General features: G+C 40.2%; 1 protein-coding gene across 30 annotated transcripts in view; it reads right to left on the reverse strand.

The window, feature by feature from the left end:
- The window catches only part of DTNA (dystrobrevin alpha), a 391,558-nt gene that overhangs the window by 103,505 nt on the left and 269,597 nt on the right, over positions 1-18,456 (reverse strand). For all 30 annotated transcript variants that reach the window (XM_067699356.1, XM_067699351.1, XM_067699358.1 and 27 more), the window contains one exon: positions 10,679-10,759. In XM_067699356.1, the coding sequence (XP_067555457.1) occupies positions 10,679-10,759 (81 nt within the window). The remainder of the gene's footprint in view (positions 1-10,678; positions 10,760-18,456) is intronic.

Consider the following 18,456-nt stretch of genomic DNA (forward strand, 5'->3'; position numbering starts at 1 on the left):
ACTTTTCTTGAAATTCAGAGAGCATCAGCTCATGAGAAAAAATTTCAGCGTATCACTATTTACCATACATCTATTGCACGTACGGGCATAAACAAATGGAGAAAGACTGCCATATGCTTATACAGAGTTGGGAAAGGAAGCAAGAAATGAGATTCCATAATATTTTTGAAAGAAGTTAGATCCAACTGGAAATTTTAAAGATTCTACAATGCGTTACATGTTTGATGTGGTAGGTGATTTAACACAATAGGAGAGTCTGGCCCTAAAAGAGCTTATGATTCCCACGGGAGACACACACTCAGAAGGCCTAACTGAAGCCCTGTTCGAGACACTATGTTATAAAAAGTCCATATTCATAGAGCAGGTTAAAAAAACAAACTACTGGAGCTCAACATACAAGCATGCTATTGTGGGCTGGAGACTTTGGAAAGGTTTTAGAGGAGGGGAGGTAGAGCTCAAGATGGTTCCTGAATCAGGATATGAACACATGGAGATGAGGTCGGGAGGATACTCCAGCAGGAAGAGGGTCGAGGGACCAATGGCAGAGAGGGGTGAGTGATCATGGTGTAATCGGATCTTGTATTGACCTGACTGGGCCAGTGGAGTTTGTGCTGGGTTTACTGGAAAACAGGGTCTATACCTTTGAAACCTTTCCTCTTGCCCATTATATAAGACTTCTCTAATTTTTCAGTAAGTCAACAGAGAGATTGAGAATTTGCATCCTGCAAAGTTTAATGCTTAATTTCATTTTCCAACTACCACGTCGGCTAATTCAGATCCCCAGCTACGGCCAAGCAGTCCAGGAGTGAAAATCAGAGGTGATCTTTAGAGCAGTGAGTGGATCTCAGATCGTGGCCTCTGATTCCATGTGTCTGGAGTTCAGCCAGGGCATCCCTAGGCTTCAGTAACTCCTTAGGTGATTTTGAAAAAGAAGGAAATCTGAGAACCACTGCTATGGAGCACGGCTTAAAGTAGGAGTCCCCAACCTTTTTGGCACCAGGGACTGGTTTTGTGGAAGACAATTCTTCCACGGATGGGGGTGGGGAGGGATGGCTCAGGCGGTAATGAGAGCGGTAGGGAGCGATGGGGAGAGGCAGATGAAGCTTCCCTTGCTTGCCGCCGTTCACCTCCTGCTGTGCGGCATGGTTCCTAACAGGCCCCGGGGGTTGGGGACCCTTGACTTAAAGGATGGAGTTAGATGAGAGACAGGAAGAAGAGGAAATTGATGCTCATTTGAGTCAGACAAATTTATTTAAAAAATATCATGAGAATCCCAAGAACATTGTGGTGGAGAAAGCCACGTGCAAATTAGCCAGTTAGGATTTTTCAAGTATATACTTTATGCCCTTATTCAGGTCTTTGATCATGACAAAGCCGTGTTTAAAAAAGCTGTTAGGAACTCAGTTAAGTACTATGCTTCACCAGGGTTAACAAATGCATTTTGATGTGATTTACACTGAAGATATTAGTCATCACTCACATTAACCAAACACTGAGTTCAGAAAGAAAATGTCAGCAAATGACAGTTTTCAGACTTGATCTCCATTAGTGAGCCATGAGCTATATACCTTTCTAAAATATGAATCTAAACAACATCTGAGTAGCTCACCAAATTATTTTCTGTTCCAAACTCAACATCTTCCTTGCTCTCAACATATGCCTTTATCATCAAGATAGTTCTCTTTGTTAAGGATCTTTGGGGAGAAGCATCATTTCTTACAAACGTAATATTTTATTTTCACTTTAATTTCCTGGTTAAGGTGGATGACATAATAGACTTCAGGAAAAGGTCTACAACGTATTTTTGGTGTAAAATCAAACTGAGTATCGTGCTGGTCCTCAAAGGCCGAGGCAGTACATCCACTGCCTATCAGGAAAATGTATTCAGTTTTCCTTAAATTGTGTTTGCAGACTTGCGTGATTATTCAAAATGAGGTATGATAATTGTTGGCTCAATAGATGTCATACTGTAAATTAAATTTAACCATGTTCAATTGAATAAGCATTTATTAAGCCTATTAGTTTTCAAAGTATCGTACCAAGGATTGTAAAAATAATAAGAGAAGGTAAATGAAAAGAAATATCTGAACAATGATTACTTTCTCACCGTCAGTGTTCAACTTTGCTCGGAATATATTTAATAGCCTTAGAAGCAAGAAAATCTAGTATCTTATCTCCCCTCTGGGTAGTCATTTTAGATTTCACTGGATAACTCTGCATAGGTTTCTTCAATGTGCCCTAACTCTATCCTACATTCTACTGCCCTATTTTGGGCTTTTATTGACTTTGAATTAGATTTTTACAGCAAGTCTCCAGTTTCTGCCCTTTTCCATCTGTCCTAAGAAATGTTAGGACAGATGGAAAAGGGCACTTTTTTTCTCCAGCCTCTGCGGGAGTGACCATCACAACTTAGACTTTGACCTGCTCAGTGTAGCTGCAACCAGACATCACTTGGCCTCAGGCTCCCGCCACGAACCTCCGAGGACGTCTCAGCACACATACCGGACACCGCCTGCCAGGCTCACATGTGCAACCCAGAAGCTCGGGGGCGTTAAGTCCTGTAGGCTGCCCTTGGCCAGTGCAGTACTGAGCAGCTGGACTAGTGCCTCCTCCTTTTCAGCTCTGGATGGACAGTTCTGGGGTGCATTTCACAAGCTTCCTTAGAAGCGCCAGAATTGTCTTTTGGTTTCCTTTCTTGTTCTGCTCTGGGTTCACTCTCCAAATGAGCTACTTCCACACAAGTCTGGTTGTGGAGTCTGCTTTCTGGGGAAACAGACGCTAAAGCACTGATTCTAATCAAGTCCCACCCATCACTGATTGAACTCTCCCGGAATAATAAACAAGAAGAAAATGATTATGACCATGTTTGAAGTAGATTCTGATTCTATTAGGCCATACAAATTTTTCTCAGTCTTCTCCGTGATATAACATCACCATCTTATTCATCAGTGTTGAAAGTTTGAAAGTTAAAATGAATCGTACTTGATCTTACATTGAAGTTCATTATTTTTCTGAGAAACTAAGTTAATTAAGGGCTGGTGCCATTATTATTAGCTTTGCAGCAGGCCTAGCGGTCCACATGCTTGCCTCTTGATGATAAGTCTTGACAGACATCGTGGGGCAGTTGACTGTTTACCACGGCAGTCAGCTAATATTAGGAAGTTAGAAGCGGAGTTCTCAGTTATAAGATTTTATCTGGTGTTTTTCCAAGGGAACCTACTTGGCATCTATGCTCTCCTCACCTGCAACAAACAACTTTACAATTCCTGATAGAAAAGGAGATAAAGCAAAAGTCCTAGCCCAACACCATGAAGGAATAAAAATACCTACAGACTTACAGCTACTGAATCCATTTCAGTAGCTACAGATATACTTGGTTTCTTTTAACCACCAAACTTTAAGTAATTTTGCTTCTTCAGAAAATGACAATTCTCTCAGGGGACCGACAGGCTACATATGTTTATTACAGCAAAGTTTTTGGGTGTATCTACTATTTGATATTAACAAAATCAGAAGCTTTGAATAAATAGGACACATCATTAGATTCTAAACTTGTGGTTATACTAATACTACATTTGTACACTAAGGAATATTACCATACTTTCCCTCCACCATGGTCTAAGCATAACGCTTGGCACCTAGCACATCTCAGGGCATATTTGTTGAATGAATGAATACATGTGTGATTGTTAATAACAAGGACAAAATGCCAACAAATCTTCACTGAGGAGTAAATCAAGGTGGCATCAGGCATGAATTTCCTGCAGGATAACAGGTGTGGTTATGTGGGAGAGGCCATTCTTCCATCCCTGTCCTCCCTACTGTCTTTTGTTTTCTCTCAGTGTTCACCAGAGCCCGGGGCTCCTGGGAGCCAGACTGCGGGAGAGCACACCCCCTGGGTATCCTTTCATCGCTCTCCTGACTGGCTCTGGGCCGATCCTGCAGGCTCCCAGGAACAGAGCTTAGCAGAACGCTAAGGGAAGGTCATTCATTGCGTCTTGCTCTGGCCCTCTTTAGATGGGGCTGGAGAAGCTTGAAAGGCAATCCTCTCTACACGCCACTCTTTCCCAACTGACTGGAGCACTTAAGATGATGCTCTTTCCTAAACTGTGAGAGTAAAAATGCTTAGTTAGCACAGCTTCCTGGCATAAAGCAGAGGCAAGACAGAGGGAAGGAAGATGATGCATGTTACATCCAGACGCCTGGAAACAAGGCTACAGGTGTCGGCTTAATTCACAGGCTGTACATGCAGTGGTAGCAGCTTGAGCAGACAAAGCTTCAAGCACTCTATAAAAAAAAATTCTAGGGCTTCCCTGGTGGAGCAGTGGTTGAGAGTCAGCCTGCCGATGCAGGGGACACGGGTTCGTGCCCCGGTCCGGGAAAATCCCACATGTCTAGGATCGGTTAGGCCCGTGAGCCACGGCCACTGAGCCTGCGCGTCTGGAGCCTGTGCTCCGCAACGGGAGAGGCCACAATAGTGAGAGGCCCGCGTACCGCAAAAAAAAAAAAAAAAATTCTAACAAGAAAACAAAACCCTGATCTTTAAGATCTTCAAAATAAAGGCAATTAAAGGGAGGAAGTAGCTTTAATTAAACTCGTATCACAAGCATCAGGGCTTTAACATCATAGCTTTTCTCTACCAGAAGTTTGCCCTGATTAAGGGGAGACATTTTTGCTGTCGGTCCAGCGTGCCCAGAGGGGAGCAGTGTTTCCACCGCCTGGTGCACGGGCATCTTTAATGGGTTTGTTTATGTTCTGCTGCCACCACCAAATTCCCCACAGGGAATTCTGGGGAACATTGTATTCTAGCACGATCCACTTGTCTTTATTCTAAACAAGTGTCTAGAATGATTCAACGTCAGGAAGGAAAATGCGCGTCCAACACATTTGGAACAATACAAAGATACTTAAGCTCCAAGGGTTTGACATCTGTCACTTATTTCCCTGACTGTGAACCTTCCTGCTCTTCCTTCTGACTCCTCGAGTGGAGAGAGTCCTTCTATCTTTCTCTTTTAAACACATCTCTTTGAGGGGGGGAGCTATTTCTCTTGCCTGCGTTCTTACTTTAAACTTCGGGCATTTGTGGTAGGCAAAATCCTAGGATGCCCCGCCTCGCCCCACCCCAAGGTTCCTGGCACCCGGAGTGCACATACCTTGTCTCAGTTATCCAATCAAACACTAATCCAGGTACTGCTGTGGGGAATTTTACAGATGTAATTAAGGTCCCAAACCAGTTGGCTTTAAGATAGGGAGAGGATCTAGGTGGGCCTGACCTCATCACATGAGTCCTTTAAAAGCAGAGAGTATTTTTCTGGTTGGTCACAGAGGAGGCAGTCAGAGAAACACATGGAAGAAGAAGCAGACATTTGAACTCTGAACGGCCTGTGGGGAGCCATGTGGCAAGGAATGTGAGTGGCCTCTAGGAACTGAGAGTTGTCCCCAGCCGACTGTCAGCAGCAAATGAGGACCTCAGTCCTTCAACCATAAGGAAATGAATTCTGCCAACAGCCAGTTCACTTGGAAGAGGACCTGGAGCCCCAGATAAGAACCATAGACCCAGCCATCATTTTGATGTCAGTCCATGAGACTCTGAGCTGAGACTCCAGCCATGCTGCTTGGGTTTCTACCTCCAGAAACAGGGTAATAATAAATGTGTGTTGTTTTCAGCTGCTAAGTGTGTGGTCATTTGTTATGCAAAGATAGAAAACTGACACAGGCAGCCAGAAATCCACACACTTAAAAATGAGGCAGAGATGAGGAATATGCTGGTACACTAGCTTGAAAAAAAGTGAGTGGGATATTAGCATTTGTTAATGCAGGCTACTTTTGCAGTGTAAGACTAGTCACTTGGCTGGTGAAGAATGAATCTAGTGAGGCAAATTCATTCATTCATAGGAGAGTATTTATTCAGGTACATAGAGAGCATTCACTTGGGTTAATTTTGCAGTGTTAGAGAAACATTTAGGTAAATAGATAACTGCATTTTTTTTTTTTTTTGGTTCACAAGAAATCCTGAAAGAAGTTTAGAGATGTTACAGACAAAAGCATGTGTTCTGACTTTAAATTATATCTGAATGAAGGATACTTTAAAAAAATGTTTCATTTACTAGAGGAAAGATATTTTGAGAAAGCCAGATGCAAACGTATACCTTTTGTCCTCTTTTTCTTTTAAACAAAATTTTAATTCAATTTGAATTGATATGAGTGATAGAAAGAAAATTCAGACTGTAACCAGAAGAACTGGTGCAACATCTGCTGTGGGTGTGGAGGAGAGGATCCTCTTGCCTCCTTACTTTTTTTCCCCACTATTAAACAGGAGGGATTAGAGATTTCTGATTGATTTCTCTTGTTGCCTTTCATTGTTCATGAACTTACGGCTGCGTTTCGTTGACTCCAAAGTAATTTCTGAAAAAAGATCTGCTGACATCACAGGGTATCTGGGTCATTTACCATGTCAATGCTGACCGAGGAAATAATGTTCTAGTAGAAGACGGTTATTTGTTCAGAATAAAGGCTGAGATGTTGCCATTTTCATATATGCTTATAAACGGTATATAGAGTTTTTATTTTGTGGAAAGTCACCAGGACACTTGGAAGCTAAAGAGAAGGCTGCTGATTAGGAAGGAGTATTGGGAATATTATTGTATTCTCCCTTCTGTCCCATTGCTCCTAGAAAACAGAATAGGCGAATTTTGTCCCCTAGTTTTTAGACACATTCATTCCTTTATTCTGTTAGAGAATGTGCTAGCCATGACAGGGGAGGGAAGGCAAGACAGGGTACAAAGATGAATGGTAAAGGGAAAAGCTGATTCGGAAAATAGAGCCTATGGAGAAAAATGGAAGAAATGAAGAATCTTTTGCCTGAGGAAAAAAAAGATGGGCTTTTAAAAAAACCTTGAAGTATAGTTGCTGACAATATTATATAAGTTATAGGTATACAATATAGTGATTCACAATTTTTAAAAGTTACATTCCAGTTATAGTTATTATAAAATATTGGTTATATCCCTCATGTTGTACAATATGTCTCTGTAGCTTGTTTCATGCATAATAGTTTGTATCTCTTACCTCCCAGCTCCATATTGCCCGTCTCCACTTCCCTCTCCCCCTGGTAACCACTAGTTCTCTGTATCAGTGAGTCTGCTAAAGATGGGCTTCTTACAACTTTTCTTTTCTAGCAGAGGTTGGTAAATAATTTTGTGGACCAAGAGGCATCACCATATTATATAGTAGTACTGTGTAGACACTATGTAGAGAAAACAAGTTTCCACAACATTTTTACTTATGAAATTAAAAATATAATAACTGAGCCCAAGGTTTTAAAAATGCACGTCTACCGATGAAAAGAATAGAATTATTTTGGGGAGATAGCATTTTGCTTATTTGGGGTCACAAGTTAGTGTTCCCTATTATCAAATAGGTTGCAAATACTCATCTGTGAAAACTATTCTTAGTTCACAGTCTATACAAAATTAGATGCTGGGCCACATTCAATTCATGGGCCATGGTTTTCTGGCCTCTCCTTTAGAGTTTTTTAGAACACTGACAACGAGTTATTCTCAGCATCCGTCAGGAATTGTATTAAACGAAATGAACACGAATGTCAGTGATAGGAATCAGTATTCTAGAAACAGAGTAGGCAAGCGCTGTGGGGAAGAAAATATGGGGAATGAACTAACTCTTTTGATCTTTGAATTTAGACAGAAAAGAAATCTCCTAAAAATCTATACATTCCATGCTATACCCAGGCAATATTTATTTTTTCTAGGTGATAACTTTACAAGTATCAGTTTTTATGTTTTTTCTTCCATTATGTAGTTTTAAAGCTTACTTTTGTTAATGTACAAAATAAATTTCACCTGTAAATAAGGTCTGGGCCTAAAAATAAACTACCTGTTCTCAGTTAAGTTCTATTGATTTCCATGAAGTAAATACAATGTAAGAGTTTTCAATAAAACAATGCACTTACAAGCACACTTTCTGTATTTTTTTCTTATTTCTTTTATTGCAGAGTAAAACTCCATTATTAGGTACCATAATTTATTGTGGGTTAGGTTTTATTGCAGACAGAAATTATCCTTCTCTAATACAGGGGTGTATATTCAATGTTGACTGATATGTCACAACCACCAGTGCTTCTGGCTGTCTTCCTAAAAGGAAGACTTCAACTGTGATGAAGATAAACCAGGCTCAACTGTGTTAGCGTTTTCCAAGTACCTCAACAACACAACTGCTACATTTTTTGTCAGGAAGGAAAACTCAGCAAACACATATAGTACTTGCATTTAAGCCTTCTGATCAAGGTAGAAACAACTTTAAAATGAAACTTAATTTTAGCAGAGCACTCAACATATGCTGTTCTTCTGCCTTGAGCCTTACTTTTGTCTAGTTTGTATAGAATGTAATATCTTTCCTCCTTCTAAAAACGTATGATATTTATAAGATACATTGTAAAGCAAATAACACTTCCCTAATGCCTACTAATTCTTTAAGGCTCCACCCTTTCCAGGAAGCTCCTGTCCGCAGCCCTCACACCCAGGTCAGGGCACTGCCTTCTTGGTGGTCCTACACTCTATGTCCTTATTCCTAGCATTATACTTCCACATTGTTTTATACGTCTGTTTAAAAATCCATCTATCTAATTAGACTTTGGGCAAGGTTAAGGCAGGGATCACATCTTATTCACCACTGTTCTATCCTTGGTACCTAGTGCAGTGCAAACCTATAGTAAGAACTCACTATAAGCTTCCTAAATTAAGGGGTAAATGAACTGATGCACTGAGGGGCAACTAGACAAGGTTGGATCAATGCTGCTTTCCAAGAAGGTCACTGTTTTCTCCACTGTTTTCCAAGAGGGTGAATGAAAGTATGACATAATTCTGGATATAGAATAAGGATGAGGGCCAGAGAAGAACAGGTAATGGAAAACGAGGTGCCCAAGAATGAGGAAGGGGCTTTGTCAGAGAGTAGGAGGAATGGGAAGTGGCCTGTGGGTTGCTGGACCCAGTTAGGGCAAACAATGTGAGCCCTTTGTAATGTTGGCTGCACGGTTGCCAAATCAATGTGGGTTTTTTTCTTTTCTTTTCCTTTCCCTTTCTTCCTTTGATCTTTTTTTCCTTCCTCCCTTCTTTACTTCCTTCCTTCCTTTCTTTTCCTTTTAATTAATTAATTTGTTCATCCTTACCATTTTGTAATGTCTTTTTAAAATTCCCCATCTCTACTGCAAGTAGTCTAAGGAAGGCTCTGCGTGGCAAAGCTTTAAGGGGACAGAGCTCCCTCTATGTTGAGGGCCACTGGAGTGGTAATGAGGAAGGAAAATGGGAGGATCCCATCACTTTTTCATTGCTGAAAACACAGAAATTCTTCCTTTTGTTAAAATATGGCTGATGGGGTTGAGGGGAGAAGGAAAGATTTTCTTCTTTGGGAGCATTTTCCTTGTCCTATAACACCAGTCCCCGAAAGGGCTTTTATGACTTATCAACACCCAGGACTGCAAGTACAACCCCAGATTCCTTCCCACATCTGTACTGTTCTTCTCACTGCATTTTGGGGGACTGGTTTAGCTTCCTGTGAGGAGTCAACACACATCTTTGATATTTGACCCACCTAAGTTTTTTCTCCCTTCTTGTCCTGCCCCATTTCTAGCTACTGGGGCTAGAGAATAAGCTGTAACTTGAGGAGCAGCTGTGCCCTGCCCACCTCCACAGTCATGATTAGCTGTAAACCCAGGAGCCTGCGGCTGGGGGGCGGGGTCTGCCCAGGGCCCCAGGAAGCATCTGCTGGAGACTCTGGGAGGGTAGAGATGTGGAAATGGCTGATTTCTACGTTCACCAAGTGCCTAGTCCCCCTGCCACATATTCAAGAACTATGTCTATGTATGCAGGAGAACTTTACGGTTTTCATTTTTAAAATTCACCTGATACTAATTAGAGAATGAGAACAGTTATTAATTTTTTATAGCAGTCAGTTTTCAAAAAAGCAAAGAGTAAGCTCATATAAATGAACTTTGAAGCAATATATTTTCCAAGAGAAAATGGATGTGATAATCTAATGGAAGCATTGACCTGGCAAGGAATGTGAACCTGCTCACTGTGAATAGTGAGCTAGGTTGCTGCTTACATGTTAAAATTTGGGAAAAAGTTGAAGCAAGTTTCTTTGTTTCTTTAAGCATTGTCTCTTCTCTTGTTATTGTCTGATGTAGGCAAAAGTAGTTAATACTCTGATACCAAGGGCTAATTTTTATAGTTTCAGAAAGTAACTTAAATGTTTTCCAGGAGCTTGTAGACATTTTCCTATATTTGTAAAGGAAATATAAGGAGGACTTAATGTTTGATATTTTCTAAGATCTTTGAAACGATTTTGCTGGCACTGTATTTATAATACCAAAGCTAGAGAAAAGAAGAAAACCATCCATCCGGATTTAAACCATTCCAAGGGCAGGATTATATACATATCCAGAGGCCCATGCATTCCAATACTTTAGCAGTTGAGCCATGAAGCCTTCAGAATTACTTGGGAATAGTCTTTCTACCATTTGTGCATCAAAATACTCTTTTTACTGTTGTATAAACATATTTTTATCAATACTTGCAAGAAAGCCTACTTTTAATAAACTAAGTAACAAATGTAAACTATAGGATTCATGAGGGTAATTAGTCCAAACAGCTGGCATACTTACAATTGCATTTCTTCTGAACAAACCTCAGCTTGCATGCTGTTCTGTAGGTGGAGAGTCGGATGCGATCCAGATCTTGAGCCCCTGCGGGGAGAAAAACGTACACATGTGGTGTGCCATGCGTGGGGAAAGAAAGTGATAATGTTTATAAATAGGACAACGACAGATCTAAACTATACACTTAATTTGATTTTTATCATTATTAGAATATAAGTTTAACTTTAAGACTTGAAAAGGTCTGTCCCATATTCCTCAGGTTCTGCGGGAAGGCAGCACGTGTATCCAGCACGGAGATCAGGTTATTGACTATGTTCATGGGCCAAGGAACACAAACTCAGCCCTGTGGTGTCTACTGCTTCTGAGAACAGTCTGCTGAAGCTGTGACTCAAAACAGTTAGATGATACCAGATAGTAACATCATCAAATAATCATTTTAAGTGGTCATCAGAGCATGGCTGTGAGGTGAGCACAGGCTGAATGTTGGTCATCTTTTCTTGGTGACTTTAGGCCAATTGTTTTTAGAAGCCTCAGTTTTCTCACCTGGAAGATGGGACTGACAACAATATTACTACTTATTTCATAGGATTGTTAAAAGGATAAATGAGTGCCTATAACCTACAGCGCTGGGAACACTGCCTGGCATACAGTAAGTGCATCATTATTACTCCTGTCTATCTTGCAATGCTTCCTGTCAACCTCAGAGGAGAATCCTTTCTAAAAAACAACCCCTGCTATTTCTGACACTGCGGCTTCCAGTTCCTCCCTAACATAGCGTGTTCCCCACATTCTTGAACTACTTTCCTCATCCACTCCTCTGCTCAAGAATCCAGCATGGATTCTGATGCCTGCAGCACAGGGCTGAATGTTCAGCTCAGAATCCAAGCCCCTCTGCAGGCTCTTTCTATCCTATGTAACCCACCCCACAACATGTCCCACTGCTTTCTACCCCCGAACCTCTGCCGGGCTTGGGCCGGTCTCCTAACCATCCCCTGCAGATGGGCTGCTTGTTCAATCGACACCTGAGTTCCTGGCCATCCTCCCACCCTCCTCTGAATGGGCTAATTTCTAGGACAGAGTAGACTTTCAACAAATGTCTGTTCTTCTCTACTTCTAACTATTTGGTTCTCTTCAAGCCCATGTTTATGGTTCATAACAGATATTAAGGCATATGGCTATATTTTGACATGTATTGAACCTTCTTTTTACCAGTAAATGTGCTACAGAAATGCTTTAGAAGAGTTAGGGCAGCAAGTAAATGAACCGGCCTAGAAGCAATTATATTAGGAGGCCAATTAAGTGCTTTCCTAATGAAACTTGGGATCAATTAGCAAGTGTCCCTCACTGAGAGCATTTATCATTCCCTCACCTCAAACTGATCTCTTTAGATTCATAAAAAATACTATCAATACTTCTATTACTCTATGGTGTTATGAGGCAGATCATTAAACATTCATTCTTATGAGAGTTTATTACTTGACAAACAGACTCATTGATACTGAGTGCTCAAAGGATCAAAGAGGTAGGACTTACCCTCACCCAATGCAGGAATTTGCCTAAACATGTTCTCAGTAGATGGACATTTATCCAATGTCCATGTAAGATTATTTCCGACGATAGAGATGATTATAATTTAGTGAAAATATATGAGCTTTAAAGTCAGTAACTCTTAATCTTTCTCTTCCTTGTTGTGTGAACTTTGACAAGTTTTTACTTGCCATCCGATTTCTTCATGTACAAAATGAGGATAATAGTATCAACTTTACCAGCTGGTAACCTCTGTGGCTGGTACCTAGTGAGCGCTTAATAGCCGACAGACCTCCTTATAACGTTTCAGGTGTCATTTCTGAGCACCAATAAGTGATAGAAATTTCTTTTTTATATTTGGGCTTTAATTTGCCTCCTTATAACTTCAATCCGTTTGATCTGGTTTCCCTTCTGGAGCCATATAACCTTTTCTCCCTGTCTATTATAAACTTGATTAATTTATTCCGCAAAGATTGGGAAGCAGCTATCATGATCATCATTAGCATCTTCATTACCATCTGGACATTATGTACAAAGGTCTCTGTCATCACAGAGTTTAAAGTTTAGATGGGGAGGTAGCTTATCCTTGACCTTCTTAGGTTGAAGATGTCCAAGTCCAAAGTCATTTCAAGTATCAACACAAGGTCTACCACAGAGCATGGCACATAATGGGCTTCAATACACAGATGTTGCTATTATTCTCATTATCATCAGACACGGTTTAGAGACCAGACCGTTAAACATTCAAGTTATCCTGTTCTATGGCTGGCTAATACCTCCTTGAAATGAGATATACAAAATTAACCCAAATGACACAGCTATTGCCCCACCTGTATGGAATGTATAGAATACAATAGTTACCACCATTGATGAGGACATTTACTGATGCAATTTTTTCATAGATAGCTCATTCTTCTGGCTCTTACTAAGCTAGCAGTTCATTAAAAAAGCTAGGTCTTTTCTACTTTGTATTTAAATGCTTATTTGGGGGCTAAAGGTAGGACTTCATATTTAATCTTAGTTTCTTTTACTTTTTAGCTCATGCTTCTACCTTTCTGATATTTAAAAAATTTTTGATTTTGTCACTGGCATTTCAAAGGGCCTTCCCAGTTTCATGTCCTCTATAAATCTGAGAGGCTCATGTGGGAAATGAACTCTCTAGGATGCTGGATAACCAGAGACACAGAGACCATCAGAAATACATGAACGCTAAATCTTTTACCCCTGGATGAAGATGTACTTTTAGTGATGCTGAGTTTGGCTCAATAATCAAGAGAATCTCAATATCTGTAAATAATCCTTTAAAAGAAGACATTAGAGACATAGATGATTTATGTAAGTTCTTCAAAAATAATGATTTAAGCTCCAGGTATAAAATGACTATGATGCAGTACACGATTAAATTTCTTAGTTCCAGCAAGACCTCATCCTCTGAGAAGAGAAACTTTGGCTCCTCTGCTCCTCCCTCTCATAGAGGTCCTAGGGGGCATTTGGCTAAGGTGCCGCTCTCCAGGATGCAGTAAAGAGGGACATAGAGATGATGCTTAGGGTCAGGAGTGTACTGACTGCTCTCCTCTGCCCATCACCATGTGGACTCAACTGACCCTCTGTTTTGTTCAAGCCTCAGGAAGGGGTAGGGAGGCCTGTCAATGTCTCCAGTTTGTGAAAGTTCTTCCTGGCTGAGGATGTAAGCCCTAAATATTAAAAGGGATGTGGTGAGCTGTGAAGTTTAGCTTTTCAGATACAACGGCCCATTGCCTCACATGGACCATGTAAGTAGCAACCATGGGATCCATCATGGATTCTGGAACCCAAAAAAGCTGTATTGAGACAGGCTGGGCAGGTTCTTGCTCCATTTACCCACCTTGTTTAAAATAAATTTGTCTCTGGCCCAATAATCCATGGACTTAGTTCAGTTTGACATGTGTGGTCTCTTCTTGAAAGTCTATAAATTCATAGCCTACCTTGAGAGTAGTCTCATGCCTTCTTTGTCCAAGTCGTTGCCTAAAATCTAAGACCTGACCAGGTCCACAGAGTCTTCCAGAATACAACTGGAGGCTGTCCTCCAAGTTGATGAATCCATTACTTATTCCTCCAGACATGGTCACAACATGGTTACAATCCCTACCTAATTGTACGAAGATCCACCTCATGTTTTTCCAACACATGCACAATCTAAGAGACTTTTGTTAGTATCTTGCTGAAATTAAGGTTCATTTTTATCCTATGGTATTTTCCTGAGCTAGCAGTCTAGTAACCTTATTAAAAAGGGAAATTAGCTGACTTAATTCATTTATAAAAAAGATGGAATTTGGATAAATGAATAAGGAAATGAGGTCAATAGAGTAATCCTTATTCTTAGCATGTTGAAATGTCTAGGATTACCACTATATTTTGTCCATGTTCTGAAAAAAAATCCATTTTATCTTGAAACCTACAACAAATTCACACTCTATACTCTCAAGAAACTAATTCTTCCTTTTTAATAAAAAAACAGTACAGCACTTCCCTAGTTTTTTGCAATGTCCTTTTAATTATTTCTCAAATTTATAGTGTCTTTTCCATTATTATTATATCACTGGGCGATAATTCTTTAAAACATGGAGACTTGACTCATCTAAATAATATCTTAGATTAGATTTGTTTTATAATTATATGGTGGGGGCTGGGAGTAAATAATTAAGGGTAGAGATGAATAGTATTTTCTCTACTTCTGTATATATTTAAAACTTTGCATAAGAAAAATTTAAAGATAATTCATTTAAGGCAAGTTGATGCTCTTGCAACATCTCCTCAAACCTCTCACACTCAGGTCATAGCTGGAAAAAAATGATAGAGAGGAAAGCAAAGATGCAAGTTCAGAAATTCTGACTGATCACATTGTTAACTTCTGCAAATCCTGTTTTTCCTTTCTTTAGCTCTTCTTTTCAAGATTTTTTCTCCTCCCTCTGTCCCTTCCTTCCTCCTGCCTTCTTTCATTCCTTCCACCCACCCATCCATCCAGCCAGCCAGCCAGCCAGCCAACCAACCAACCTGTATTATCTAATTTTTGGCTTTAGCTTCGTTCATTACACTTTGAACAGTTTCACACAATTCATATGTTTTGCCTTATATGTTTTCATAGCTCATTTATAAAACCTTTTATAAAATCATTCAGATTCTTAAATTTCTTACTCATTTTTCAAACTCACCCAACAAATATTTACAGAATAAAGATGAAGCCTATGAACTCCATGTCTAAACTCTTTTTCATGCTTGATGATTGACTGGATGTGTGTGTGTGTTTATGTGTGTGTGAGAGAGAGACAGAAAGAGAGAAAGAGAGTGAGAGAGAGCAGGGAAAGGAGTTTTGGGGTCAAAAATAATGTTCAACTTTCTATCTTAGACAACTCAGTGGGATGGGTTGGCCCTCATTGAGCTAAGGTACCAACAAGGGGGAACAGGTCTGTAGGTGTGGGAAGATGAAGGGTTTAGTTTTGGGCTTACAGAGTTTGAGTTGCTTGTGGGGTGTCTGAGTGGAGATATCCAGTGTCAGTTGGATATTTGGATATGGAACTCCTTAATATGGACTATATTCCAGGAATTATTAATAAACATATAAAATGTACCAATGTGCCTTAATTGAGCCAGGACTGGGAATATTTCCCAAGAGGAGACTGTGTGCACAAGTAGGGCTATTCCACATTCTAGATAACAAAATGAGGCACAAATTTGGGGTTAGAAACTTCCTCCCCACTTCTGAACAACGCCCTTGGTAGCTGTTCAAGGACTGTGTGGCTTTGGAAATACTGGAAAGTGGCAGCCTTGGTGGGACATTGCTTTGTTATGATGGGGAGTTAATGGAGCTAATGGTCAGCCTATCTCAAGGTGCTTCATCAGCAGAAGATTTGACAGTGAGAAGCCAAGTCTGGAAGGGACACTGACTTTACATGCTGACTATTCTGGATAAGCTGGTTCCTGAGAACATGGGGTGCGGTTTTGAAGGACACCTTGAACACTTGAGAGCCATAACAATAACGGTGAAGCCTTGAGAGAAAGTCAAACTGTATAGGGAGAGAAGCGGTCAAGAACAAAACTTTGGTTAAAATCTGACTTCAGGGTGTCTGGAGGCTACTAAGAGACAGAAAACGAGAAGTAGAGTGGTCAGAAAAAATAGGAGACCGGACTACAATGGTGACATAAGGAAGAATTTCCAGAATGGTGACCCATGGTGTTGACATCCCCAAAGTGCTGAAGAGCACGAGAAATGAAGATGAAAGTGAAAATAGTCACTGTATCCACCATGGCTCATGGGAGTGGGATCATTAACGTCATTTCCTTGAATTTTTGAAATCAGTTTTTCTAAAACTCATAGTGTACGTTGCAAAATCACGCTTCAGGTGCCATTCCAACTACGCACATGCTAACTGCTGTCAATATTCTGAAGAAGGACGGTCTGCCTTTGAACCACTCAACAGTGTTTGTTGAGCACCTCCATTTGCCTCCCTTTGGTTTCTGGTCCCTCCTCCACTCAGAGCCCACTGGTATCACTCTGCTTTCTCCCCAGGACCTTCCTCATCTTGTTAGGCAGCCTTCCATGTTCTGAAAGAGTGTTTTCCAATCATTTCCCTCCCATTAAAACCTACTTATCCTGTGCTCTGAGGCTTTTAAACCAACACTGATTCAGCATCTAAGCTGGATGGGTTTGAAGGGAAAGGTTCAGCGTCCATCCCTAAGGAGAAGTTCACGTGAATGAGTGACACAGAAAACTTTCCTTTGTAAATTCTTTGTAAGTAAGTGTCATACAAAGCAGAGTAAATGTGCTCTCAGAGCAGAAAAACAGAGAAGAAAGGGAGCTTGATTCCGAGAACAAACAATTTATTCTGCTAAAAACCAGTTGGATGAAATTATTTGACCTGATAAACTTACTTGATGGCTGAAAAGGCCAAGGTGAGAATGACATTTACATTTAACTGAAAACTACTTTTCAGTTTTAATCTAAGGTACTAAGCAAACTGATAATTAGAGCATTATAATGAGGGGAAATTTTGGTTTAGGGCAACTTGCCAAAATTGCTTTTAATCAAAGTATGTAGGCACACAGTTTTTTTTGTTTCTGTTTTTTGGTTTAGTTTTATTTTTTGGCTTATTTGTGAGTCCATGCTACTCCTAACTTTGTTTCTTTGCCTTTTTGTTTTTGTTTCTGCTGCTTGCTGTTATGAGCTCCGAGTAGATGTTTAACACATGTATGTGTCACAGTCACCTGAATTTGCCAAAATTTCTTATCAATTGTTCTTCTTATCAATTGTTACCTGAGGGCAGACAGCAAAAGCACAAAGAACTACAATCCTGCAGCATGTGGAATAAAATCACAATCAAAGAAAGATAGACAAGATGAAAAGGCAGAGGGCTATGTACCAGATGAAGGAACAAGATAAAACTCCAGAAAAACAACTAAATAAAACTGAGATAGGTAATCTTCCAGAAAGAGATTTCAGAATAATGATAGTGAAGATGATCCAGGACCTAGGAAAAAGAATGCAGGCAAAGATAGAGAAGATGCAAGAAATGTTTAACAAAGATCTAGAAGAATTAAAGAACAAACAAACAGAGATGAACAATACAATATCTGAAAAGAAAAATACACTAGAAGGAATCAATAGCAGAGTAACTGAGGCAGAAGAACGGATAAGTGTCCTGGTAGACAGAATAGTGGAATTCACTGCTGTGGAAAAGAATAAAGAAAAATAATGAAAAGAAATGAAGACAGCCTAAGAAACCTCTGGGCCAACATCAAATACAACATCATTCGCATTATAGGGGTCCCAGAAGGAGAAGAGAGAGAGAAAGGACCAGCGAAAATATTTGAAGAGATTATAGTTGAAAACTTCCCTAACATGGGAAAGGAAATAGCCACCCAAGTCCAGGAAGCGCAGAGAGTCCCATACAGGATAAACCCAAGGAGAAACACACTGAGACACATAGTACTCAAACTGGCAAAAATTAAAGACAAAGAAAAATTATTGAAAGCAGCAAGGGAAAAATGACAAATAACATACAAGAGAACTCCCATAAGGTTAACAGCTGATTTCTCTACAAGCCAGAAGGGAGTGGCATGATATACTTAAAGTGATGGAAGAGAAGAACGTACAACTAAGATTACTCTACCCGGCAAGGATCTCATTCAGATTTGAGAGAGAAATCAAAAGCTTTACAGACAAGCAAAAGCTAAGAGAATTCAGCACCACCAAACCAGCTCTACAACTAAAGGAACTTCTC

Source organism: Pseudorca crassidens, chromosome 12 (assembly GCF_039906515.1).
Source record: "Pseudorca crassidens isolate mPseCra1 chromosome 12, mPseCra1.hap1, whole genome shotgun sequence".
NCBI lineage: Eukaryota > Metazoa > Chordata > Mammalia > Artiodactyla > Delphinidae > Pseudorca > Pseudorca crassidens.